The following is a 23,087-nucleotide window of genomic DNA, read 5'->3' as shown; positions in this document are numbered from 1 at the left end:
GCTATTCAATCCGTCTGCGGCAAGAGTACGGCCTCGGCGAATTCGACCAAGAGGAGATCCTCGAGAATGTCGCAGAATCCAAAGGTGCGAGAGCTTGGCACTCAGCCTTGCTAGCTAGCCTCGCCCTCTTGTTCAATATGTACAACATGGAGTACCCGAATAAATGCATCCCTAGATGGACAAATCTATGGATCTTTCTTCTGTCCCTTGGAACTCCTCAGGCAAGATATCCTAACCTCTTGTCTCGGTGTAAAACGAGATTAGCCTCATAACTTCCACCTTGAAGGCCATGGGTCTCCGTTGTGCTAGGGCCACCTGGAGCGATCACAGTTCTCTTGACAAGGTGAGCACCCCAACAACCTTGGGTACTGTAATTTCTCCTCCTGCACCAGTCTCGTGTGCAAATATGACACTCCCTGTTGTCAACACCGGCCTATGAAAACTGAAGACAGGCATCCCTAGCCTAAACGACATGCCAGCGTGAGGTAGTGCTCCTGTCGAAGAATTCTGTAGCCGGAGGAGGGAATCCAACGAGTTCCTTACTGTTGGAAGAACGTTTGCGGATACGAAAATGGACGGGAGAGCAATGGACGTGTCGCCCGGCCAGACGAGCCGGTCGCGTTTGGCTCCGTCGACCAGTACGCTGGCGCCCGATGCGATTGTGTAATTGAGGTACCATAGCAGAGGAGAATTTATCGCACTGCTAGAGTTGATAGCTCCAAGATGATTTAAGGCATCAACTGCAGTTGGGGCGATGGTGCAAAGTTCGTTTGTGTAGGCACCAGCATACCAAACTCCGTTCAGCTGCTTGTCGCTGGTGTAAAAATAACCAGTGTAAGCTTACAGGTCTGCTTCAGTCCTCTGAGGGACTGCCGTAAAGTGGACAGAAAGGACTGTGAGTGTCACGTCAGTGGTGGAGTTGTGATATACGTTGACATAACGAAATTCGCCGCGTTGGTGCTCCTTCGAAGCTTGATGGTGACCAGTGCCGGAAACCTCGAACCAGAGGGTTTGATCAATGCCAGCATCAGACGTCGCATCACAACCTTCGCTGTTAATCCACAAAGAACTCTCAGTAAAACTGACTCCAATGTAGACGTCTCGAGCATCAGTGCTACTGTTGAAGTCAAATGACACAATACCGGCCACCTTTTTTCCAAAGTCATAAGTCGCGGCTGATGGATCGGTAAAGGTGGCTGCTGCTTTTGCGTTTACTAAACCGACAGCATTTTGACGCTACAATTGATGTTATAAACAGACATTGGGTAAATAGTCCGAAAAGACGGAGTTAGAATATACTCTGCGTAGCGTACCGCAGATGTCCTTGAAGACAAGTAGCAGAACAACAGGAAGAGAGTCAACAGCATGCTGAAGCTTGTCTTTACACCGAAAGAAATTCTCGACACCTCGTGATTCAAACATTGCTGAGTGATGGCAGTGAAGATGGAAAAAATATGCTTGAATCTTGCTCGGTGAAGCTAGAGCCGAACAAATGTTTTGACGATTGCTGGAATGAAGAGCCTCGCTGATCATGACCCTAAGGTTGCGGGGAAAACTCCAGAATTCGACCGGAGAGGCCAGTGAGTCCCGCCAGAGAAGCTGTAGAGAAGAGCACAGAGACTTTGAGATTTGCAGTGAGATGAGTAGAGACCGAAATCCATCCAGAGCCAGCATCGGGGTGAGCTAACCTGACTGGTAGATCAAGCTGTTGTATTTCCGTGATGCTTGACTTTGGATAATAGCTCAAGTCAGAGACTCGCTTATTGGCTTCGGTGCAACAAAGCACCAGTTCCCCATGTAGAGTAGGGAATGTCACACCGGATTGTTCGATGAATCGCTTGGAGCTGTCATAACTAGCCTCCACCCGACAATCCAGACTCCGGTCGTGTCGCGAGTGCCTTGCTAGTCCAGAGACTCGAGATTGCACACGATAGCATGAGAATTGCATTGAAGATTGCCATGATGTAAAACGGTGCTGCCAAGGAGACTTTGTCGAATAGTAGACCCCCAATCTTTGTTAGAATCAGGATCGCAGCCCCTCCGTAAAGTGAATAAACACCGGCGACAGAGCCCTTCAATGCTGACAATGGCGCTTCCACGATTGCCACTTGCGCGGCTGTCAGAAGAGGCTCCTCCTCGTCGAGGCGATCTGCAGCTCGTCGGTCGCCGTGCGGATGGTCCGCTTCTTTCCGAAGTACGCCTTGACTCAGCGTGCCCAGACTGCACACGATAGCGCCAATTTGGCTGATTCCGATAAGACAGACAGCGACGAATGCTGCAACCCGTTGCGGTGTGTTTCTGTCATCAGGATCAAATTTGTTGGCGAACAAGGGGTACCCGATTATTCCCGCCATCGAGGCCACCAAGATCGGGATTTCTTTTCTCGTGACTTTCGCTGCCCAGTAGCCAAATACAGGAGCAAAGAGAAGGGCTACCAGTTCCGTAACACCGGTCAATTCGGCAGCAACAACATAAGCCCGAGGGCACCTTCTCTTAATGTCCGGGAGACCAGTTGGATCATCGCCGGAGGCTGGATCCACACAAAGGCCAGATGAGAGAAATGTGGCATTGACAAGAAGAGGAATGAAGAGAGAAATGCCAACAGAAGATGCGCGGGCCACAAAACCTCCAAGGTACCCAATAGCAATTTCCGAACGTTTAAATCCTGCCATGACAGCAGTCTGAAAATTGGTCGACATTTGACTGAAAGCGTCGGCGAAGCGGGACATGGCTCCTTTGCCTTGAGACAGGGGGGATCTCGAGAAACAGGGTTCGGCATCACTTTGGAGACGTCGAAGACCGAAGAAACACCAGATAGCCAGTATAAAAGACACAGCTGCCACGATGTAAAAACTGTCTTTCAGAGCAGCCTTCTCACCGACTCCTGCATACTGAAACTTAGCCGGAAGGGGCAGAAAAAGAGCGAGGGCGATTAGGGCACCACAGCCGGTGAACATGCCCACAAATCCGGCAACTCGACTCGTCGAACCAGCGATGTCAGAGTCAGCTGCTGTCATATCCCCATTGTCTTTGCGGTGAGATGATCTTGGCAAGAATGTTGCCGGTGTGATGGTAACTTCTGACTCAATTGACGGGCTGGAAATGTGGCAATTGCCCCCAATAGCTTGCGCTACGCTGGCGGGTCGATTCTCGGCAGGAAATCCTGTAGAATGTGCTACAACAGCAGGAAGAATCGCGGTCACCATGGTAGAAGCTGCGGCGCCCCCCAGGCTAAAGAATAACCTCGCCAGCAGTAGCTCAGGATAGACATTCTTGGCTTGGACGAACAAAATCAATGCTAGACAAATAATCAGGTAGCCCATAACACAAACCTGTCAAGTGTCAGTTTTGTGATTTGTGAAAATGTTGAAGGGGGCCTCACAAGACGCAAGCCCATTCGATCAGAGAGCAAGCCCCATAGTGGACATGCTACCAATGCCACCAGCTCATCGGCGAAACCCAGGGTCCCAACGGCATCACCGACGCCATCCTCCTTGCCGATGAGGTCCGTAATAACGAACGAGACTGAGGCATTGAGAAAGACCAGAAATGCGATGGAAAAGGGACAGACGCCAAGCAGGTACGTGGCAACCTGGAGCTTGGTGGCTGTGAACATTGTAGAAGCGGCCGGGAATATAACGAATAACGAGTCCCCAAGGATACGACTGGATGAAAGATAGCCCTCCCGCTCCTTTTACATAGCTGAACCCTGTGTACCAGCCCAGAGAGGATGTAAGCGACGTTGTAGAAGAGACCAAGGAGACATTGTGGTTGTCATCAATTAGCGGGCTTGAAGTTCTTCCGCCGGGCTTGGCACTAACCGGGGAGCTGCGAGCCGGCAGAACTGCGGCAATTCCACGCGCTGATTTCCCTCCGCATTTTGCTGGGCGAATTTGTTTACTTTCACCACCTGTCAAACAGTACAAACATTTCCGCAGTCTGCCATTCTGCGATTGGACTCGCCGCATCCTATCTTTTATTCCATCTCGAGCAAAGTCGCGCCGACCTACAGCAGGCCGGCAGGCCCCAGCTCGGCGGCCTGGGGCTGCTTCGGAAATCTACCTCATGGCAGACGCATCAGACTATCCCGACGACGTTCAATTCGCAGGCCTTGTTCAAGCAGCAACCGCAGCAGCTGGTGAACAGACTCGGGACCCGTCGTCGCTTGGAAAGCGCAAGCGAGACAACGATGTCGTTGAACACGATCCTAAACTAGATGTAGGGGGCGTTGGAGATGCGCCTGATCCTGCAGCTGCGTCAAACCCTCCGCACCTTCAGAGCTCTGCGTCTATCTTGTTCCGAGAACCATCTTCAAAGAGTGGGAAACACAGCAGGCCACCTCTTGGAAAGGTCTTTGCGTCTTTGGAGCTGGCTCCAGAGAACTTCTTACGGCTTCAAACTGATGCCAAGGCGTATATGCTGGACGAGGCGCATCCTGAGCGAAGAGAGGTTGTGGCACCCAAGAAAAGTGCAGGTGGCTCGGATTTCGCCAAGCTGAACTTGTGGAATTGTGTTGAGGAGTTCCTCTCCGTCCACGGCTATGGGGAGAAGTATTTTGCACCTGGAGCAGGTGTTGGTATTCCCGGAGTGCCTCCAAGGACTATATTCTGGCCGCAGGACAGCCAGATCATCACGAAGCTAATGATGCCGCTGATGAGGAAGATGGTTACCAATGAGCGCCAGCGGATCTATGCTGCCGCGACCAGAAGACAAAGTTCCGCCAAAGGATCGGGCGAGGAGCAGTCACCGGCACCTGTGGACAAGCCTATGGTGTCCCAGGGCAAAGTTCCTGAAACAATCTACCCGGACCATGAGAATGAAGTACAACTACCCATACCAGTCCAACAAGATGCCCCAAGCTTGCCACCACATGTGTCACGGCCAACAACAACATTCAAGCAATCAATTGTTCTTTATGTTAACGTGGTGTCAAATACCGCCGGAGCGCTAAGACGAGTGATACCCCGGTTTAGCTTGACAGCAGAGGTAGCCCCTAGCTTGTCAACTTTGCTTGCGGAGGTGGAGAAAAGATACACCTTGCCGGTCAAAACGGGAGGTGGTCCTGGCGTGCAAAGCCGTCCAGTTGTCAAGGTATGGCTCCCAGATGGCCTGGTAACGGTCGAGGAAGACGGACAGTGGATGATTGCACTGTTGAGCGCTGGGGTTGTCGACTGGATGGACGGTGAAGTTCGAGTGCTCGTCGAAGTCTGATACGACGTGCAATCATAGGTGCTTGGCTGGCCTCTCGGCCGTCCGTTTTGGGAGCATGGTGCAGCCGACTTTGGCAGCTTTGCAACCTCCCTGATCGGCGAGCTTTCCCGAATGCAGAAAAAGATTCTAGGGCTGAACGATTCTTCGGGCTTTAAAGATGGCGCCACCTGAATCCCGAAGGCAGGGAAACCGACCAGGTGTCACGGCCTAATGCAAGCCTCGTTCCTGGCCTCATGGTTCTAGCAACACGGCAAGTTCCAAGAGCTCCCGAAATGTAAGACTGCAGGCGGCCTATCACTCGACTTTGTCTAGGTACAGGCCATAGCCGATCGACATCTTTCTTCCCTCATTCTGCTTCACTTGAGAGCAAGACCTGCCGCTCGGCTTGACAGAAAATGCTCCGACAGCAGGTGGCCAAACGTTGACCGCTATGCTCGATGGCTGAGGTTGGCATGGCCTGGGGGAGCTATGGGGAGCTTCCCTTCCAATAGCAGGGGCTTCCATTTATCTTGAGCCCTACAAGTATGTCGTGCTAAGGCGACCCTTGAGCGCAATTCTTGTTGATATTAAACATGCCAATCTTTGTTCCTTCTCAACCAGTCAACGCGTCCAGATCAGGGCCCAGAGTCGACGATCCATTCATATTGCTATATAGGAACCTCAGTCGTCTTACGTATTTACTGTCACCGGTGTCGATCTGACAACAGCGAAACCCGACAGCGCACCTGCTCCAGTCTTTCTGTGGACTTTTTGACATAACATCATAAAAGACTACTCGTGCTACTCTCAATACGGGGCAAGCAACGTGTACTCCAAGGTAAGTGCTAGCACTGCAAGCAATTCCGTGGTCCGAAGCAGTGGGACCCAATTGATAAGTTCCGGGACATGGGGACGCGGTCTGGTAGCTCTGAAAGAGAGTAGTACCCTGTACCAAGTACCTCGTAACGACTCGGCAGACTCTGGGAGAGCCCCGGTAACCTCGCCTATGTCGCACCACCCCCTCGTCCTGGATCAAGCGCAAGGATCATGTAGCGAGCAGCCATCGGAGGAAGCACGAACTGGTGGCAGAGCAAGAATAGCCATTGGGGAACAGGGTTTGTTGTTATTTCCCACTTCACTGCATTGTTCCGATTGTCATGCTCTTTTGCTACGTCCAATGTAGTATCCAACTTTCTTGGCCTGCGACACGGCGGTTTTGGATTGCTGCTTTAGCCGGGAGGGAAGCAGGCATTACTATAATTATGGGTGTTGACTTTCGTGTAATCGTCGGTCTGCTCGCCTTTTCCTTACGCCAATCCAACTGTCCGGTCGGGCCTTAACACGCGAAGGGACGATGCGCATGTTTTTGTGAGCCAGGATTCGGAAGTGCTGTTAGGACGAACAAACACGAGGCGGCAAGCGATGGAAAAAGGGGGGGTTAGGACGAGTCGGGGAGCAGTTGAGCGCTGATCGTTGTCAGAGACGGGAGGGTCGGCCAGTAACCAGGTGAGGTGGCAACTGTGCGCTCGTGGAAGTAAAGGGCTTGAACAGGAAGTGATGCGCTGGTTGCTTCTGGCGAGGCGAGAGACGAGAGACCTAAACTGGTTTTCGTCAAAGGTCGGCGCACCGGCCTCTCTAGAAGGAGATTGAGTCCTTTTTGGGCGGCTTCTCTCTGGCTGGGGATCCGAGATAGGAAGCGAGAGGCCAAGAAGACAAAGAAGCGATGAGCGGTAAATGAGTTGTCAGCGAAGCATTGCAGTTTATCGCAGGTGTTTGCTAAGAGGGGATCCTTGTCGCAGGCTTGCAGCATTGCAGTGGGATGGGCGAAGTTGCCACCGTGGGCTTTGAGCCCCAGGGGCACTTGGGGGGACAATGGCGCCGGGGGTCCATGGAACCAGTCCTTGAATTTGAGCTTTGGAAGCTTCCTGTTGGCCGGACTCTTCTGGCGAGACGCACGAGGCCAGCGCCAGGCAGGTGCCGCCCTGGTTGGCCAGCAGGGAGCTTACAGGGAAGCAGCTAGTGGGTGCCTACCAGGTACCTACTTAAGTAGGTAGGCGCTTTTAACTAAAAGCATAGGCGGATCTGCACTGGACGGACTTTGATTTCGGGACGATCGCGAGCCCCGATCCAAATGTGGAGGCCTCTTCACGTCAGAACGGCCCCCAACGAGACCCCCCAAGTCCTCTCCAGGCATAGCGTCTCCCTGAGCTCCGACAGGCACTGTCCCCTCAGTGGCTGGCTGCAGCGACAGTCGGACAAGCCCAAAAACTCCACCTTTCATCATCACTTCTGAGCTTCAATGCAAAAAAACCACCACCACTACCACCACTACCACCACTACGTACTCGACCTTTCTCACCTCCAGAAACCCTGCGAGCTTGGACCTGATCTTGCTGAAGCTCTCTACTTGTACGACGACTGCATTGGGTTGTTTGCCAAAGGAGATTTTGTGTCTTGTCCATCCCGTGTTTTCCCTCCTTGCTGTCCACCCGCGCCCCGTCGCTCATTGCCTTTTACTGTCAAACTCCCAGCTCCTGCAACCCAAGCCTCATGCGCAATTGAAGTCGATTCCGCTCTCCATACCTGAGGTGGTCATTGAGTCGAGACTCGTCTTCACCGCCAAGTTGGGTTTTACGTGTTATTCTGCAGCAAAACCATCTACATACTCTGCCCTGCCCGGCTCCAACGTCGGACATTTTTTTTTCATCCAACCTTCCCCTTCCTCCTCCCTCCCCCCTCCCCATGTACATATCGCCCCTTGCGTCCCTATGTTTTCGGCAGGGATGAGATATACATACGATTTCCCGACGGCCTCATAGCTCTAATCTCTTTTCATTCGGTCCTGTCCCTCCCAACATGAGACGCATTCAGGGTCGCGTGACGCGCGACGACATTCGCTCGGCAGGGCTGAGGCGATGGGATGGGCGAGCTCGAATCACGACGGACTGGGTCAATCTGTTTCATGTATGTGCTCTCTCACTCAAAGCATGCCACTTTGCCGTCGTCTGGCGCGACACTGATGGGTCAAAATTATTAGGAGCCTGAGTTATGTTGGCCAACAGGCGACTGCCTTGTCTACTTGCGTGAACCAGGCCAGTCTAGTCGTGGACCTGCCTTTCGAGTCCATACCGCCTTCCTCAAAGTCAGAGGGTTTGAATTTCTCGTGGACCGCTGCGTGGTGAGGAACTCGATTCATGCGGCAGTGCAATGTGTCCTGCCAAATTGTTCAGGATGTGACCCTCAGGAGTCAGTTCAAGAACTGTACATCCCAGCGCCACACGGGGCAAGCCTGGAAGATATCTTCAACCATCACATTACCACTCGAAATTTCTTTGCATGGCTCTACAACCGACCACTGGCTGGCCGGACACTGGGATCGGCTTTGGCGGCGCTGAAGGGAAGAATCGATGTCTATCGGCCCGATGACAGCTCCCAGAACAAAGTGGAAGTGCTGTCATATGCCGAGAATCAGAGATACCTGGACTTTAGAGAATGTGTTGATCATGCTTTAGCAGCTCTCTCCTTAGCAGAGACCCTTCAGGTTGAGGATCTTTGGGTGGACGCCTTTGCCCATTGTGTGGGAATGAGTCACCGTGGCCTTCGATCCAGCATCGAATACGCAGTGAGTCAAGATTCTTTCAGCAATTCCTTTTCCCCGACTATCAAGACTGACCAAGCTTAGGTGTTGAGTGCCAAATCCAAGACACTCATCAATCGAGCCAGGCTAGAGATGGATATTCGACTCGACAGAGTCAACAAATCCGTCTTGACCTTCTTTGAAAACGACGTCTCGGGAAGCTTCCTCGGCCTGCCCCAGCCAGCAAGAGAGCACCTCAACAAGTTCCGTTCCTTCCTTAAATCATTTTACCTTGACCGCTACGGCTCGTGGCCTCCTGATGATTTCGAAGAAGAGATCGTTCAACAAACCATATACTCAACTATGTTCTCTGATTTCCGCAACCTCTACCAGCACCTTGTGGACCCCGAGTCGACAGTGGATATGGTAGAGAATGACATCACCAGGACTGGTGGGGTGTGTACTCTGCAAAACATCCAGGCTTTTGACAAGAAGCACTCTTATGAGCCTCTTGCCCAACCGCTGCCTCTATTACCGGAGCCCCTGGAGTCGAGCTCGGGCCAACGCCCCAAACTTCAGCGGAGAATGTCTTGGAATCCAATCCAAAAGCGTAAGGCTCTCAAGGAAACACGAAAAGCGCATGACAAACGCGCCCTGATTGATGCCTCGAATCGAGATCTATTGGTGATGGACTGCCCTCTGGTCCGGAAGTACTCAGAGTTTGAGGAGATGACCGTCGACGACGATCTTGAAGGACTTTCTGCCATTGAAGGTCGTAAAGTGAGATGGATCCTGGTTTATGCCGTCCTCCAAACTTTCCATTCAATCGCCCAACCCCCAAAGGAAGTACGCAACACTTCCAACCTAACATATTCTCTTTGCTGTCAACCTCCGAAGCAGAAGCCATGGCAGGAAACGCCATTACCCCAAGTCCGGACTCTGAATAAGCAACCTCAGCTAGTTCCTGACAATGGCTATTCGCATACCAATGTGTCGTCTTCGTCGCTAGGTGAGACATTAACAAGGGGGAGATCGGCGAAGATTCGTCGGCGCACACTTCCTGCGAATCTACCAGGATCCTCCTTGATGGCTTCTTTGTCTATCAGAACACCACCAGCATCCCGCTCTGCCTCACTCCGAAGACTGATATCCCGAGGAGGTCAGACCAGCAAGGACGAGATGCCTTCCAAGCGCCCTTCATTCTGCGAGATCTATGTTGAAGGCTATGGAAACGGCCTGAATGAAGTTGCCCGTGATGCATCAGACTCTCCTCCGGCGGAGCTTACCGCCGAACCTGAGACCACAGAGAATGCAGTTAGAGAGGACAAACAAGAACCTCAAGAGCTTCAGGGTGACGACGTCGTCCATGAAATGGCCGCCAATGACACTGAGGACTTACCTCCCATACCGGTATCTGAGGTTTCAGCTACAACGCCACCAAGCATGTCTCGCGAGTCATCCAATTCGTCCATCAGCAGTGCCTCCTCAAATACTAACGAGGATAACGACATTGTCATGGCCACACCAGCGAACAACGCGGCATGCATCTTGGCGGAGAAACTGAAATCTACCAGCGTCACCAAACAGCGGAGCGGTATCCAAGCAGAACTGAGTGCAACGACGATCAGACAGCGACCTCAATCGCTCGTTCTTCGAGGCACAGCTCCTCACGTCAAGATCGTCGACGGTGACCGGTACGATCCGGATCTTGAACTGCCATACGTCCACTTCAACACCCAGACCTGGGACATGATATTGGCGCAGAGACCGATGACCGCGCCCAGCCCGACCGCAGTCGCTGCATGAATTTGCGGAGAAGACCATCAATAGGGAAAGGACTCAACTCCCTTACACTGTCCAAACGAAGACTCAACAACGAACGCCGTCCACATCCGCACCCGCGTGGTGGGCCTCACTTAATGGTACGACCAACAAGAACAAGGGGAGGATTATGTGCGGGATTCTGACAGCGAAGGGCGTTATAATGACACGAATCTCATTTTCCCTAAACAAAGAAACATGACCTTGGTGCCCAGCAGGGCGGTGAGGTGGAGTCTATTTAATACGGTGCCGGCGTTGTTTGTGTTTGGATACCCTTTGGGCGAGAGTGGTAATCATGGGGTAGAGCACACTCTCGAGCCATACGATATGTCATATGCATTCTGGATAGCTAGCGGGCAGACCAGCGCGCATGTGCGTGTGCATGTAGCGGAATATCTTATTTTAAGAAAAATTCGAAAATCTTGGATTTTGTTTCTCTTCTCTTTTCAAGGGAAGGAGTATACAGACCCTTTGCCTGGTCTGGGACCATCGCTCGGGTGGATCGATTCTGTAGTTACTATAGTTCACCCAGCCTCTCCCCTCCTCGCTCGCCAGGCGTCATCCAAATCCGCTTGTGTGACCTGGTACCCCCAATGCAGACAAGTCTGATGCATGACGGGACTGACCATCCTTTCTTGTTTGTCGTCTTCGTTGTCGTCGACGACGTCGCCATCATCCCCATCGTCAAAAACACTGTGCACGCCCATCTCGACGTACTTCTTCAGGAGCATCATTTTCCACCGGCCCTTGGGCCCGACACACCTTAGCCACCGCGTGACCTGGCGCTCGTCCTCGCCGTGACTGAGGCGTCGCCCGAGCCAGAAGCGGATGTACCACTCGAACCAGCCGCGGGGGTCGTGGCGGAAGTTGATCCACCCGGCCTGCTCCCACTGCGCGAGCGTCTGGCCACAAGCCTTGCCGTGGCGGTTCAGCTCGGCGTTGTATTGTGGGGAGGTGATGTATTTCTCCGGAGGCTGCAGCTGGGCGAGCCAGGAACTAGGTAGTGTGTGGAGGTGGTCGTCTACGAGCGTCAAGGATAGCGTGCGGCTTCGCCACGGGGAGAAGAAGGTTCCCCCAAAGGCGCCTTCCAGGAGGATGGAGAGCGGGGACTTGTTTGGGCGGAAGTGCGGGTGCGAAGGGAAGTGGTATGTTTGGGTTTCTGGGTCTAGTGTTGGCGGAGGGGCGGAAGGGCTCCATGAGTTGTAGTACTCCAGAAGCGAGGGCAGGTCGGTGGGTAGAGACGGTGAGACGGGTTGTGAGATCGAAGCCGTCTCGGGCCGGGCTGTTTGATGATGAGCGAGCTGGGGCCTGCGGGTGTTTCTGTCCCTTGTTCTCCTCCTCGATGAGCTGCCACTATCTGGTCTGTCTATATCCATTTCGACATCGCGCTCTGATTCGCTGTACGATGAAGATGCACCGGTCCTCACGGCGGCGATCCGAGCAGATGTCCTCTTCGGGGGCACCTTCAGGGCTGTGCCGGGTCTGATGGACCGTAGCCTCCGCCGCCCCTTAGGGGACTCCTTCCTTGCCTGTACGCCACCCCTGCCAGCCGCTCTTGCATCGAAAGTGATCAGATTGAGTTCCTCGAGCAGTTTTTGTTTCTCTTGCACGTTCGCGAGACGCTGGGCCTCGAAATCGATGCCAGGATCCATCAGACTGGAGCACCGTGATGTGCATGAGGCCCCCCCAAAAACACGAAGCCTCAATCGTGAGCGGGCTGCGACTTGGGGGAGCAGTGGGAGCAGTGGGATCGGGGGAGGGGAGATGGCCTGTTCAAAGCCAAATGTCGGTTTTGTAGGGGAGGATAATAAAAATACTTGCCGACTGCATTGTGGCTCGCGTCCTACCTGGCGAATGGGACGCGTTCACCGTTGACATTGGCGATGACGTCACTAGTCTGGAATCATCCCACACCATGTTGCTCGTATCTCACATCTCCGTTCTGCAACCGCTCTGGTTGTATTGAATTGTATTGTGTATAACTCACCGGCATATCTCGATCTAGATCTCTGTTGGCAATCAGCCTTGTATGTGAACCATCTATCGAAACATCTGATTCCAAGCTTCCCAATGGTTTTTCGCAGCGGGCTGGCGAGCAAGTCCCCATCTCTGCAGTTCTTTCGTATCGTCGCCCAACGGTGCATCTGTTTCGCGCCAGAGTTCGAAGTCGATGATGGTGCATGTCTTGGTTTCTCGCTCCCATAGAATATTTCGCAGCCCGCAGTCCACGGGTTCTATGCCTTGGGCGTAGATCCATCTGTCGAGTGTCAGCACGATTGAGATTGCAAAGGGGACCAAAGGTTTGGTCTTGGTTCTGTGTGCGAAACAACGTACTTGAGCGCAACGAGGAACTTCTGTGTGATCTCATTCCTCTCCTCGGTCGGCATGCCCCAATAGTACATGTTGAATAGTGAATCGCCTGGCAACTTGGTCATGACAAGGAACGTGAGGTAGCCTCCCGGCAGTGGTCCCTCAGCAGGTTGGACTGCCTTTTTGAAATTGACCAGCACCGGTGTGAATGCACTCTGTGTGTCTCGGAACTTTTCCAGAGCCGTGAGTTCATGTGCTGTAGTGGTACTAGGGCCGACTTCTGGGCTGTTGCTGGGTCGCCGTTCTCCTCCCGGTATTCTCAATGCCTGAAGTCAGCCTTAACTTGTCGCCCGGAGTGGAGGCGTACTGAATCTTGATCTTCATGACATATTCGTCCGGCGACGAAGAGTCTCCTACTCGGCGCCGGCAAGTAAGCACCATCCGCGCTTCTGCGGGCGTGCCATCGTGACAAGACCGATAAGTTGCCAGGGGTTTCAAAAGCTCATAGGCGATCCCGTCGGCGAAATCAACAATTTTGTCGAGGTATCCCGGTAATCTCGAAGCAGCTTCTTCCATATTGAATACTCGGTCGTATAAACCAAATTCTAAATTCCCAAGGTCGAGTTCGCTTATGGGCCAAAATTGGCAGTGAGAGAGTAGTAAGCGATAGAAGACTGGCCGGGACACCAAATCAACTGAACAGCGTCTACAGAACAAAGAGAGTGTTGGCACGAAAACTGAAGCTGGGGAACCAGGCCGTCTCGCCAGCTGGTTCCAGCTGCGAAACAGAGATTATCTGGGATGTCGAAGTCGAGGTGGTGGATGGATCCTGGATATATCAGTCACTAAACACTTCTGCTTGGCTAGAGCTTATTGATCCCGTCATCCGGGGAATCGGGGATTCACCGAAATGCCCACACCACTGACCCTTTGCACAGATTAGTAAAATTGCCTAGGTGCTCGTAAAGACGGGGCAAAAGACGAGAGGCTCGGGCTTGTGGCCACGAATGGGGCAACAGGGGACCACACTATTGTTGGGTTGTTGGCGTAATGCTTCGGATCGTATTAGATGGAAGATGGTCTTCAGGTACCTCGTATTACACGCTGTCCTGGGCAGAACGGGAAGATGGTGCAGGTCAAGGCAGGTTCAGCAACGGGGGGGGCAATCGATGGTGGGCTGCCACTACTTACTTGTTACAGTGGCCAGCAGTGGCCAAGGGAGAAGCTGGGACCCCCAAGTGGGAGAAACACCAGCAAACCTGTCGGTCTCCATAATTTCCACAGTTTCGATAATTTCTGGAGTTCCCAAGACTCGTCAACTGATGTTTTGGGCCCGCTGTGGTGCTTGGTTGCTGGTAGTGCTGGTACCAATGGTGGCCGGCGGAAGATCACTGCCCCAACTGCTCCGTACCTGCATGAAATCATACCGAGTATCCCAACTGAGTGCAGCCCTTTTCAGCCCTTTCAGCCCTTTCAGCCCATTCTCGATCCGGTTGTCCTCCACCGCATCTTGACGTCTGTGGTTTCGTTTCTCCTTCTTCGTGCACTGGCTTGAGCGTTCAAGGCCATCAGGGCGATCCCCCAGAGACGAGACCAGACCACCAGACCACCAGACCACCAGAACCCAGCATGGTCCGCTCGCTTGATCTTCGTCACATCTAGTTCGCCGCAGTCTGGTTTCGTTTCTAGCTCCAATTGCCAACAACAGCCAAAGCGTTGCCCTTGCAGCCGATGCCATTCAAAATACCGCTCAGACCCGCCGCTTCTCCCTGCTCCATCGATCAAGCCTCCCTTCGATCAAAATCCACGGGTGCAAGACGCTCAGAGCAATCGACCTCACCGACTCCATTGACGCCCGTTGGTTGCCCCCCCCGTCGGACATGATTGCCACCTCTTCCTTCAGCGCAGAAAGACCCGGCTCGGCTTCTCTCCCCCTCGTTGCCCACGATGCCTCCGACCGTCCATCCTCGACGGCACAGACTGCTGTGTCAGAGCCCAAAGACCTGCCCGTAACCTACTCGACCGATGCCCTTCTACGCGAACCCCTTGAAGAAAACGAATTGCGTCAAGTCAATGGCGGTCGCCGCGCCGAACAAGAACTGCCTCGACTACAAGCCAATGCACAAATAGAGAACGGTGACAGTTTGGAGCCCATCCTGGAAGACGATCCGGCTTCCTTCAACCTCATCTCTCCCGCTCCCCCAGACCAAGGCGACATCTTCTCGTTGGAAACCCAGACCCAAGCACTCTTCTCGAGGGGACATCTACAAGTCATCTTTGCCGATCCCAGCTACCTCTTCAAGTTCACATCTTTCCTCGGAATGTATAGACCCCAGTCCGTGCCCATCTTAGTGCACTATCTCGATTCGCTCAAATCCCTTCGGGCCATCAATTATGCCAACGCCATCTGCGAGGGTTTGGACCCTGTAGAAGGATATGATTTCACGCAAAGGCCAGTCAAGCCGACCATCAACACGGCATTAGAAGAGAGGGCGCACAAGGCCTTCGAAATCCTGGCGATGGAGGAACTGCCTGCATTCATCACACATCAGTACATCCAAGTCGTAAGCAACAGCATCACTGCCAGAATAACGGGGTCGCTCTCGCCGCACCTTCGGGAAGCCTCGGACGGATTGGCCGAAGTGTTTTGTTTGACGGATCCCTCCAGACACGACAACCCACTTGTCTTTGCTTCGGAAGGTACGCCTCCTCCACGATATGGAATGATAGGCGTGCATTGCTGACGGGAAGCAGAATTCAATCGGACGACCCAATACGGCATGTCATATGTTCTCGGGCGGAATTGCAGGTTTCTGCAAGGGCCGATGACAAACCCGCACAGCCTGCGGAGGATTCGAGAAGCTCTCAAAGCAGGCAGGCAACACCAAGAAGTCCTTCTAAACTAGTATGTGCAAGCGCCACACAGTTTCTTGACGTGGCTGACAAGTGGCAGTCGACGAGACGGCTCTCCGTTTGTGAATTTGTTCATGATGGCGCCACTTTCTGACAGCAGAGGCGTCATCCGATACCACATCGGAGCGCAAGTCGACGTGAGCGGCCTGGTCAAAGACTGCTCGGAAATGGAGTCCCTGCGAAAATTGTTGGATCTGCGTGCTCGGGGTGAGGATCCTCCGCTGCCCGAGAAGCCTAATCCCGAGAAGAACGACGAGCTGCGAGAATTGAGCGAGATGCTCAACCAGGGCGAGTTGAATACCATCAAACGTCACGGCGGAAAGATGCATCGTGAGATCGTCGAGGAAGACATAGAAAGTGTCTCTTCTCACCATCAACCTCGACTGTTGCTGAAAGACCCAGACACCATGGTGCCATCAATTGCAAGCATCAACGGTAGATTGAGTGGCATATATCAACACGTAAGTCCCCCTCTGAAGGCTGCGAACATGCTCACATTTTGACGAATCCTCCAGTATCTCCTCGTACGACCATATCCCTCTTTGCGGATCCTGTTTGCGAGTCCGTCACAGAGACTGCCCGGTATTCTTCAATCGCCCTTTTTGAACAAGATTGGCGGTTCAAATCGAGTCCGTGAGGAATTGACGACGGCGTTCGCTGAAGGACGAGGCGTGACTGCCAAAGTTCGCTGGGTCACCAAAGGCGATGATCAAGGCAAGAATAAGTGGATTCACTGTACTCCGTTACTGGGCCAGTCAGGCCAGATTGGAGTGTGGATGGTGGTGGTGGTCGATGATGAGAAGAACAACGAAAGATGGCCTTCTGCAGCGGGACGACTCCCACCCCAAGTGGCTACACCAGAGAGGAGCTGGACTCCAGCTCCAAGCAGCGCATATCAGGTTGTGGGATCGAGCCAAAATGCTGTTGGCGACATGAACGGCGGGCATTTGGATTGGAATGGTGGAGGAAGTCTAGCCAGTGCCAGTGGCAGCGCGACCAGCCTCAGGATCGGATGAGAATGGAGGCGTTGGACTTTCTTGGATGTTGTTAATCTTACCTTTTTTTTTTTGCGCATTCTGCTGGTATGTGGACTATGTAAGATGGTGAAGGGGCGATATGGCAACACTTGGACATGTTGGTGGCCCTAAGGGGGTGGAGTTCAGGGGGCCTTTACTGACAGCTTGTGGTAATATTGGGTGACCATCTCACACCACCGAGCCCAGATATCATTAATGACGTCGACGTTTGCTGAATTGGATGCTAGATATGCTAAGCTTGAAGCTTCTCGCAGTCTGCTATATCACTGGCGAACAGATATCGCCTCCTCCCAAAACAATTTCACCTGTGCATAAAACGCCTTTTCAGACCAGACGAACTGTCTGAGAACCTCAACCAAATCAGGCCAAGAAGCAGTCAGATGGCCATGTTCCTGGAAATGTTCCTCCTGCACAAGCCCGACATAGCCCGATCGCACGGGCCCGACAGGAGCGAACGCGCCTCCGATATACAACACCCAAGCCAGCAAGTCGCGGTGGCCGTCCCATACCGACTCGTCATGTCGCTGCTGTAACTTCTGAAGGAGTTGCGCAGAGATCCAAGGCTAAGGTGCATTGTCCAAGTCAGCTCATGCAGCTGCTCTGCAGCGCGGTACTCACCGGCATCACGGACAAGCGCCAAATCTTGCAGCAGAGCATCGAAGCGGCCAAATATGCCGCCCATCTACAGCATTCCTGAACGCATGGCAGCGTCGGTAGGCCGACCAGCTTGGACTGAACCCACGCCTGCTGATTGTCCACATGCATCATGGAGATTGTGTCCTCGGGCGCAAAAAAAGTAGAATCTCGACAACACTGCATTGCATGTATGTCTCTGAGGACTTCCAGGAACTCCTCGGGGAAGAGCTGTGCCTTTCTCTGGAATCCGGGCGACAAAACAAAGATGTCGGAAGGAAAGATATCCCTCTCCCACCGCAACTCGTTGAAGGTATTATGAGTCACTATACGTTCTGAGGCAGTCAAGATGTGTGAGTACAAGTCCTGCCTAATCATTTCATCAGCATAAAGGCTGGCAGAAATGAGGAAACAAGTCACTCTCACCAGAATATGGCTCGTCTGATACCATCGGTCAAGTATACTTGCCATATCTTCGAGGATTCGAGCAGACGCTGGATGGCTTTCAGATGAATTTCAACTTGGGATCGCATTCCAAGGCGTGTCTGGTCGTACCGGGTCAGTGTCCCACAGCCGAAACGGCAGCGGGCTCTCCCACCTCGATGCCTGCAAGGAGCAGAATGGCACCCATTGTCGAGATGGTAGTGGTGGTATCAGACATGCTAATTCTCTCGCGTATGATCTTGATCGTCTCGGTTTGGTATTGGAGGTATTCCCGGTCGAGAACATTTCTTGTCGCGGCGAAAGTTGCCGTGAGCAGGACTGCGTTCAGGAGGGCTGGGTCATCTACACCTGTCCGGAACACCGAACGGAAATTCTGAAGAGCAACATCATCCCCAAGGCTGAAGACTGGCTCAAGAGCTTGTTTTGCTTCGTCTGCAGCGTGGCCGTGTGAGGAGCAGTGTAGAAAACTCCTGGTGTGAGTACATGAAAGTACCTACCGGATCTCAGCAACGATCTCAACCTCGACCCGCTCGCCTCACCGTCCTCCGAGGAACTCTGAAATAACCCGAGGGTCGAAAGGGGCGAAGAAACCCGTGCATCAGTTTGTGTCCCCCTCTCTACAGTACTCGAGCTACCTGGATTGAAAGAGGCGAGACGGAAATGCTCGCTTCGGGACCTTTCATTCTTTCGTTTGCTCTGAAGAGCCTGCTTGACGGCATGTGACCTGATTGATCTCCTGAACTCGCGACCCTTGGATTCTTCAGGGTCTTGAATAGTAACGAATCGAAAGGATTGATCTAGGTATGTGTCAGCGGGGGAAAGAAGGTGGAGTTGTTGGCGAAGGAACCGTCACTCACCAGCATTCTGACCAGGCCTATCCGTTGAGCCTGAACCACTTGGCTCCATGCTTGTTTTACCAGCGATTGGCTTTACCCAGCACCCCTTAAGCCGTAGCACACGGCAAGGAACATACACCTTTAAATGGAAAGAAGTTGAGGTTTTTCCTAAACCGCGTATAATGTGTCAGCAGGGCGGATTCGACGTCATCGAGAGTGCCGAGGCGCCCCAGGTAAAGTCAAGTTGCTAAGCACGAGTAATTGGTCCAATAAAAAAGACCTGCCGCTTGCCAGACGGATGATACAACCTTTGGGCACAAACCCACACATGCCCATCGATGAAATGATAATATTCCAAGAACAACCAAACAAAAGGGGGCCAAGGATTACTCCTAACACAGCGGCCAATCAAAGAAGAACCATGTAGGTGTGTATACTACCACCTAGGCGATATTTGCTGACTACAAAGAGCCTGAGGACGAGACTAACTGCCTGATAATACATCCTGCTTCGCTTAGAGGCAACTTTAGGGGCAGTTTGTTCATCAGTAGTGGGAAGCCGACGAGGCGAGCATTAATGCCGCTGGGTAACCGGTGGTAAGCATGAGTAACGACGATAAGGATGGCAAGACTCCGTGCAAGCTTGGATTCTATTTAGTCGGGACAGCTGGCTCCCCCGATTTCAGCATACCCTGTGACAGTCGACTGCCGTCCGACTACCAGCAAACATATCTACATCTCCCTCTCGATCCTAAGTTGATCCGCCTCGCACGTAAAGGAGAGACCACTTTGCCATGGCCAAATCCCGTCTATTCAAACCCATGAAGATTGGCAATATCGAAATCAAGCATCGTATTGTGATGCCTGGTGTTAGTAGGATGCGGGCCACCGACGATCATGTGCCGACGGACATGGTGCTGGAATACTATTCCCAAAGAGCTGCGGTGCCCGGTACCCTCATCATCACAGAGGCCAACCTCCTGTCTCCTGAGCATAGCGGTTATACAAATGCCCCCGGGATCTGGAGGCCCGAACAGATTGCCGCCTGGAGGAAAATCACAGACGAGATACACCGCAAAGGCAGCTTCATGTTTCTTCAAGTTATGGGCATGGGCCGCATGGCTGATCCTTCCGAAGCCAAGAAGGAGGGTTTCACTATCGTTGGAGCCAGTGCCATTCCATGGATGGAAGGCGCTGCTGTCCCCAAGGCCATGACCGTCGAAGACATCAAGCGAACAGTCCACCAGTTTGGTCAAGCGGCGAAGAATGCCATCGAAGCAGGATTTGATGGCATCGAGCTGCTAGCCGGCAACGGAATGCTCGTTGAACAGTTCCTCCAGGATGTCACAAACTACCGGGATGATGAATATGGCGGCAGCATCGAAAACAGATCTCGATTCGCGGTTGAGGTCCTCCAAGCCATGGTGGACGCTGTCGGCCCTGAACGAGTCTCTGTCCGCCTCAGCCCCTGGAGCAAGTACCTCAACATGGGCATAGAAGACCCGATCCCGCAATACTCCGACTTGGTGAGAAAAGCTAACCAACTGGACCTCGCCTACCTGCATGTGATCGAATCGCGCATCAAAGGCGGTGACGACGTCGTCAGCTCGGACAAACTCGACTTTGCCTATCGGCTGTGGAACGGCCCCGTGCTCGTCGCCGGTGGATACAACGGTGATTTGGCGCGCAGGCTGGTGGACAAAGAGTACCCAGACCGGGATTTCGCCGTCTGCTTTGGACGCCATTTCATTGCGAATCCGGACTTGGTGTTCAGGGTCAAGGAAAATTTACCCTTGAATGCGTATGATAGGAACTACTTCTACACACTCAAGGAACCGAAGGGGTATATTGATTATCCCTTCAGTGAGGAGTATTTGGCTACAGTAAAGGCATAAATGTTTCTGGTCCAGTTAGACAGTGGTAAAGTTCGAAACAAACGGCCATATATTTCAAAATGGTTGTCTACAACCGACTTTGTTGGAACTTGCAATCTGGGCTAAGAAGGTCAATTACTTTTCACGCCACACCCTCCCTAAGTGATCATCTAGCGCTGAAAGTGTATATCCTTCATTCTAAGCAGGGCCCCCCTAGTATTCACAAGGGAGGCCTGTCCGTGCGACTTTAGACCTCCAATAATCTCACAAGCCACCTGATTGTGGAGGGTGTCAGACTGTCAATAGAGTAGATCCATTCCCAAGCTTCGGCAACTTTCGATGGCAACATGGGCTTTAGTTAGCTTTTTGCTTTGCTGTTGGAAATCCGCATTCTTCAGGGCCCACGGTCTCCGCGAGTTTCCGCGTCGAGAAATGAAAATGGCCGGGCTGAATGCCTCTTCAATAGTACTCTGCCTGAGGAATTCCTTGCACTGGCTACGCAGGATCTTGGATTATCAAATTACGGAAACTGCAAGTTATTGGCTTTTGACCCCTTCCCCCCGTCCAAAACACTCATCCCGGGCCGGAAGTTTTATTAGCAAGCTGTTCAGGTTTCCATGGGCATTGCTGCACCCAGCTATACAAACTACGACGCAACTGGGAACTAGCAATGTCGAGACTAGGTGTGGCCTTATCCCAGCAACTGCTTTGCTTGCCGCTCATACTCAGCCATGGCGAGAAGCATGATAGTAGGACCAACACTGATCCGAGCAACTCCTATGCCCGCCAGCTCAGAGATAGTCAACCCACCGGAGGGCCACTTCAAAGAGACATTCAAACGACCGCCAAACGCCGTGACCAGCTTCTCCACTTCCGCTCGACTGATGCCTCCTCGCTTGCCACCTCCCCACACAAACACGGTCGTGGCCCCGGCGGCCAGGTACTTTCGGCCTCTTTCCACTGCTTCATCGATATCGCCGCCTTGGACGAGCGTGTCACATCTAGCATTGACGACGAAATCTGGCAGTCCCTGTTTGGCGCCGATTTCGACGGCGGCTTTCACCCGCGCCGCGGCCTCGTCGACAGTGTAGAACCTTTTCCTCTCCCTGTCGTAGTCTTCGAGATTGATGCCCACGGCACCGGCGTCGATGATGGCCAGGCGCACGGCCTCCTCAAGCTTGTTTCCATATCCGTCCTGCAGGTCTACAGTGAGGGGCTTGTTGTGCTCCGCGGCCACCTTGCCGATCAGCCGTGCAGCGGCCAGGTTTTGTTCCAGGGTCAAGTCATCGTCGCTCGTGCCGGCCGCGAGGGCAACGGCATAGGAGGCGGTCGCCAGAGCCTGGCAGGATGGTAGGGGGGCAACTGCCTTGGCCGAGACGACGTCGTATACGTTGGCCAGGACGAGAGGACTGCCTGGGCGATGGAGGCGGCGGAAGGCAGTTGCCAGTTCGCTGAGGCCTTTTGAAGCCATTTGCCCTTTTTTTTCTTTTCTTCTTTTTAACAACCGAAGGATTCTTCTAGGGAGAGGAAGGGACTCTGACAAAGCTCTTTGCTTGACCGTCCGTCTGTCCGTCTATCTGTGTCGACCGTGCAATTAGCGAAACCCAGTTGGCAACCCTTACTTATATTTCTTCTCAAGACAGTTTGAATATGAGTACATTAGTAGTAGTTGATCGCAAAACAATGAATCAGCATTTCAGCCATGCCCACTGCACTCTCAAAGCTGCGAGACCCCCTGAACCCTCTATACGACTCGACGAGTAGGAAGTACGTAGCTGGGCACTAGCCCGCGAACTAAGAGCTAAATTGCGCCTTTCCCGATCGAGAGAAATCTTGCTTCCCAATTCGGCAGGATCTCAAAGTTGGCTTACTAGACCCACCTCACCACCCATGTGTACTTGTGGTAATCATCAGTATTAACGCTCTGCCCCACCAACAGCACCACCAGCAGCTACGGAGTCGACACTTTCCCAGACAGGTACGGTAGCTCGGGTGGGTAGGGTAGAAATCTGCTTGCATAAGCAAGACGAATCCACTTGAATTGGACGATAGTTTGTGGATGGCTGCAGCCTCTGTGTGAGATAGACGTTTATTACTAGTCTGTACTCCCGTATAAGTAATTTGTACTCGCAGCTATGCACGTATGTAGGGCCGCCTTACGTGTAGTCTGTGGTGGAACTATTCAACAACTCGTTTGGTGTTAATGTAAGATCCTTGTCCACACCCGATCATTACAAACTAATTTTCCAATGCCCAGCGAGCGAGGAAACATGCGTACATGCATGCGTACATCGACCGCTGCTCTCCAAATCCTGCTTGAACTGAAACCCACACCGAAGCCGTGCAACCAATGCCTTTGCCGAACGGTTTCTGCCGACTAAAGTGCCGCGAGAATGCGCCATCCAAAGAAAAAAACGCGACAAAACAAATCTATATCCATTGCCCAAGCCTTT

General features: G+C 52.8%; 10 protein-coding genes across 10 annotated transcripts; 4 read left to right on the top strand and 6 right to left on the bottom strand.

Annotated features, from left to right (window-relative positions):
* Positions 1-840: 840 nt before the first annotated feature.
* A1O5_02436 (uncharacterized protein) lies at positions 841-1,422 on the bottom strand (the record flags this gene model as incomplete). Its single annotated transcript, XM_007743052.1, has 2 exons — positions 841-1,236; positions 1,300-1,422. The coding sequence occupies 2 exons, from the start codon at positions 1,420-1,422 to the stop codon at positions 841-843; spliced, it is 519 nt and encodes a 172-aa protein (XP_007741242.1).
* A 431-nt stretch (positions 1,423-1,853) lies between these two features.
* Positions 1,854-3,616, bottom strand: A1O5_02435 (uncharacterized protein; the record flags this gene model as incomplete). Its single annotated transcript, XM_007743051.1, has 2 exons — positions 1,854-3,332; positions 3,383-3,616. 2 exons carry the CDS (start codon positions 3,614-3,616, stop codon positions 1,854-1,856), a joined length of 1,713 nt encoding a protein of 570 aa, XP_007741241.1.
* Positions 3,617-4,065: 449 nt separating this feature from the next.
* On the top strand, positions 4,066-5,211 carry A1O5_02434 (uncharacterized protein; the record flags this gene model as incomplete). The annotated part of the gene is made up of 1 exon (XM_007743050.1): positions 4,066-5,211. The coding sequence occupies one exon, from the start codon at positions 4,066-4,068 to the stop codon at positions 5,209-5,211; it is 1,146 nt and encodes a 381-aa protein (XP_007741240.1).
* Positions 5,212-8,046: 2,835 nt separating this feature from the next.
* On the top strand, positions 8,047-10,573 carry A1O5_02433 (uncharacterized protein; the record flags this gene model as incomplete). Its single annotated transcript, XM_007743049.1, has 3 exons — positions 8,047-8,154; positions 8,228-8,812; positions 8,873-10,573. The coding sequence occupies 3 exons, from the start codon at positions 8,047-8,049 to the stop codon at positions 10,571-10,573; spliced, it is 2,394 nt and encodes a 797-aa protein (XP_007741239.1).
* Positions 10,574-11,112: 539 nt separating this feature from the next.
* Positions 11,113-12,240, bottom strand: A1O5_02432 (uncharacterized protein; the record flags this gene model as incomplete). The annotated part of the gene is made up of 1 exon (XM_007743048.1): positions 11,113-12,240. The coding sequence occupies one exon, from the start codon at positions 12,238-12,240 to the stop codon at positions 11,113-11,115; it is 1,128 nt and encodes a 375-aa protein (XP_007741238.1).
* Positions 12,241-12,628: 388 nt separating this feature from the next.
* A1O5_02431 (uncharacterized protein) lies at positions 12,629-13,474 on the bottom strand (the record flags this gene model as incomplete). The annotated part of the gene is made up of 3 exons (XM_007743047.1): positions 12,629-12,845; positions 12,923-13,216; positions 13,266-13,474. 3 exons carry the CDS (start codon positions 13,472-13,474, stop codon positions 12,629-12,631), a joined length of 720 nt encoding a protein of 239 aa, XP_007741237.1.
* A 1,304-nt stretch (positions 13,475-14,778) lies between these two features.
* Positions 14,779-16,827, top strand: A1O5_02430 (uncharacterized protein; the record flags this gene model as incomplete). Its single annotated transcript, XM_007743046.1, has 4 exons — positions 14,779-15,598; positions 15,650-15,803; positions 15,852-16,272; positions 16,327-16,827. 4 exons carry the CDS (start codon positions 14,779-14,781, stop codon positions 16,825-16,827), a joined length of 1,896 nt encoding a protein of 631 aa, XP_007741236.1.
* A 284-nt stretch (positions 16,828-17,111) lies between these two features.
* Positions 17,112-18,831, bottom strand: A1O5_02429 (uncharacterized protein; the record flags this gene model as incomplete). Its single annotated transcript, XM_007743045.1, has 6 exons — positions 17,112-17,411; positions 17,467-17,851; positions 17,908-18,026; positions 18,080-18,357; positions 18,423-18,722; positions 18,783-18,831. 6 exons carry the CDS (start codon positions 18,829-18,831, stop codon positions 17,112-17,114), a joined length of 1,431 nt encoding a protein of 476 aa, XP_007741235.1.
* A 723-nt stretch (positions 18,832-19,554) lies between these two features.
* On the top strand, positions 19,555-20,655 carry A1O5_02428 (uncharacterized protein; the record flags this gene model as incomplete). Its single annotated transcript, XM_007743044.1, has 1 exon — positions 19,555-20,655. One exon carries the CDS (start codon positions 19,555-19,557, stop codon positions 20,653-20,655), a length of 1,101 nt encoding a protein of 366 aa, XP_007741234.1.
* Positions 20,656-21,325: 670 nt separating this feature from the next.
* Positions 21,326-22,105, bottom strand: A1O5_02427 (uncharacterized protein; the record flags this gene model as incomplete). Its single annotated transcript, XM_007743043.1, has 1 exon — positions 21,326-22,105. The coding sequence occupies one exon, from the start codon at positions 22,103-22,105 to the stop codon at positions 21,326-21,328; it is 780 nt and encodes a 259-aa protein (XP_007741233.1).
* Between the last annotated feature and the right edge of the window lie 982 nt (positions 22,106-23,087).

Source organism: Cladophialophora psammophila (assembly GCF_000585535.1).
Source record: "Cladophialophora psammophila CBS 110553 chromosome Unknown aczJe-supercont1.3, whole genome shotgun sequence".
NCBI lineage: Eukaryota > Fungi > Ascomycota > Eurotiomycetes > Chaetothyriales > Herpotrichiellaceae > Cladophialophora > Cladophialophora psammophila.
This window is presented reverse-complemented; position numbering and strand designations above follow the sequence as displayed.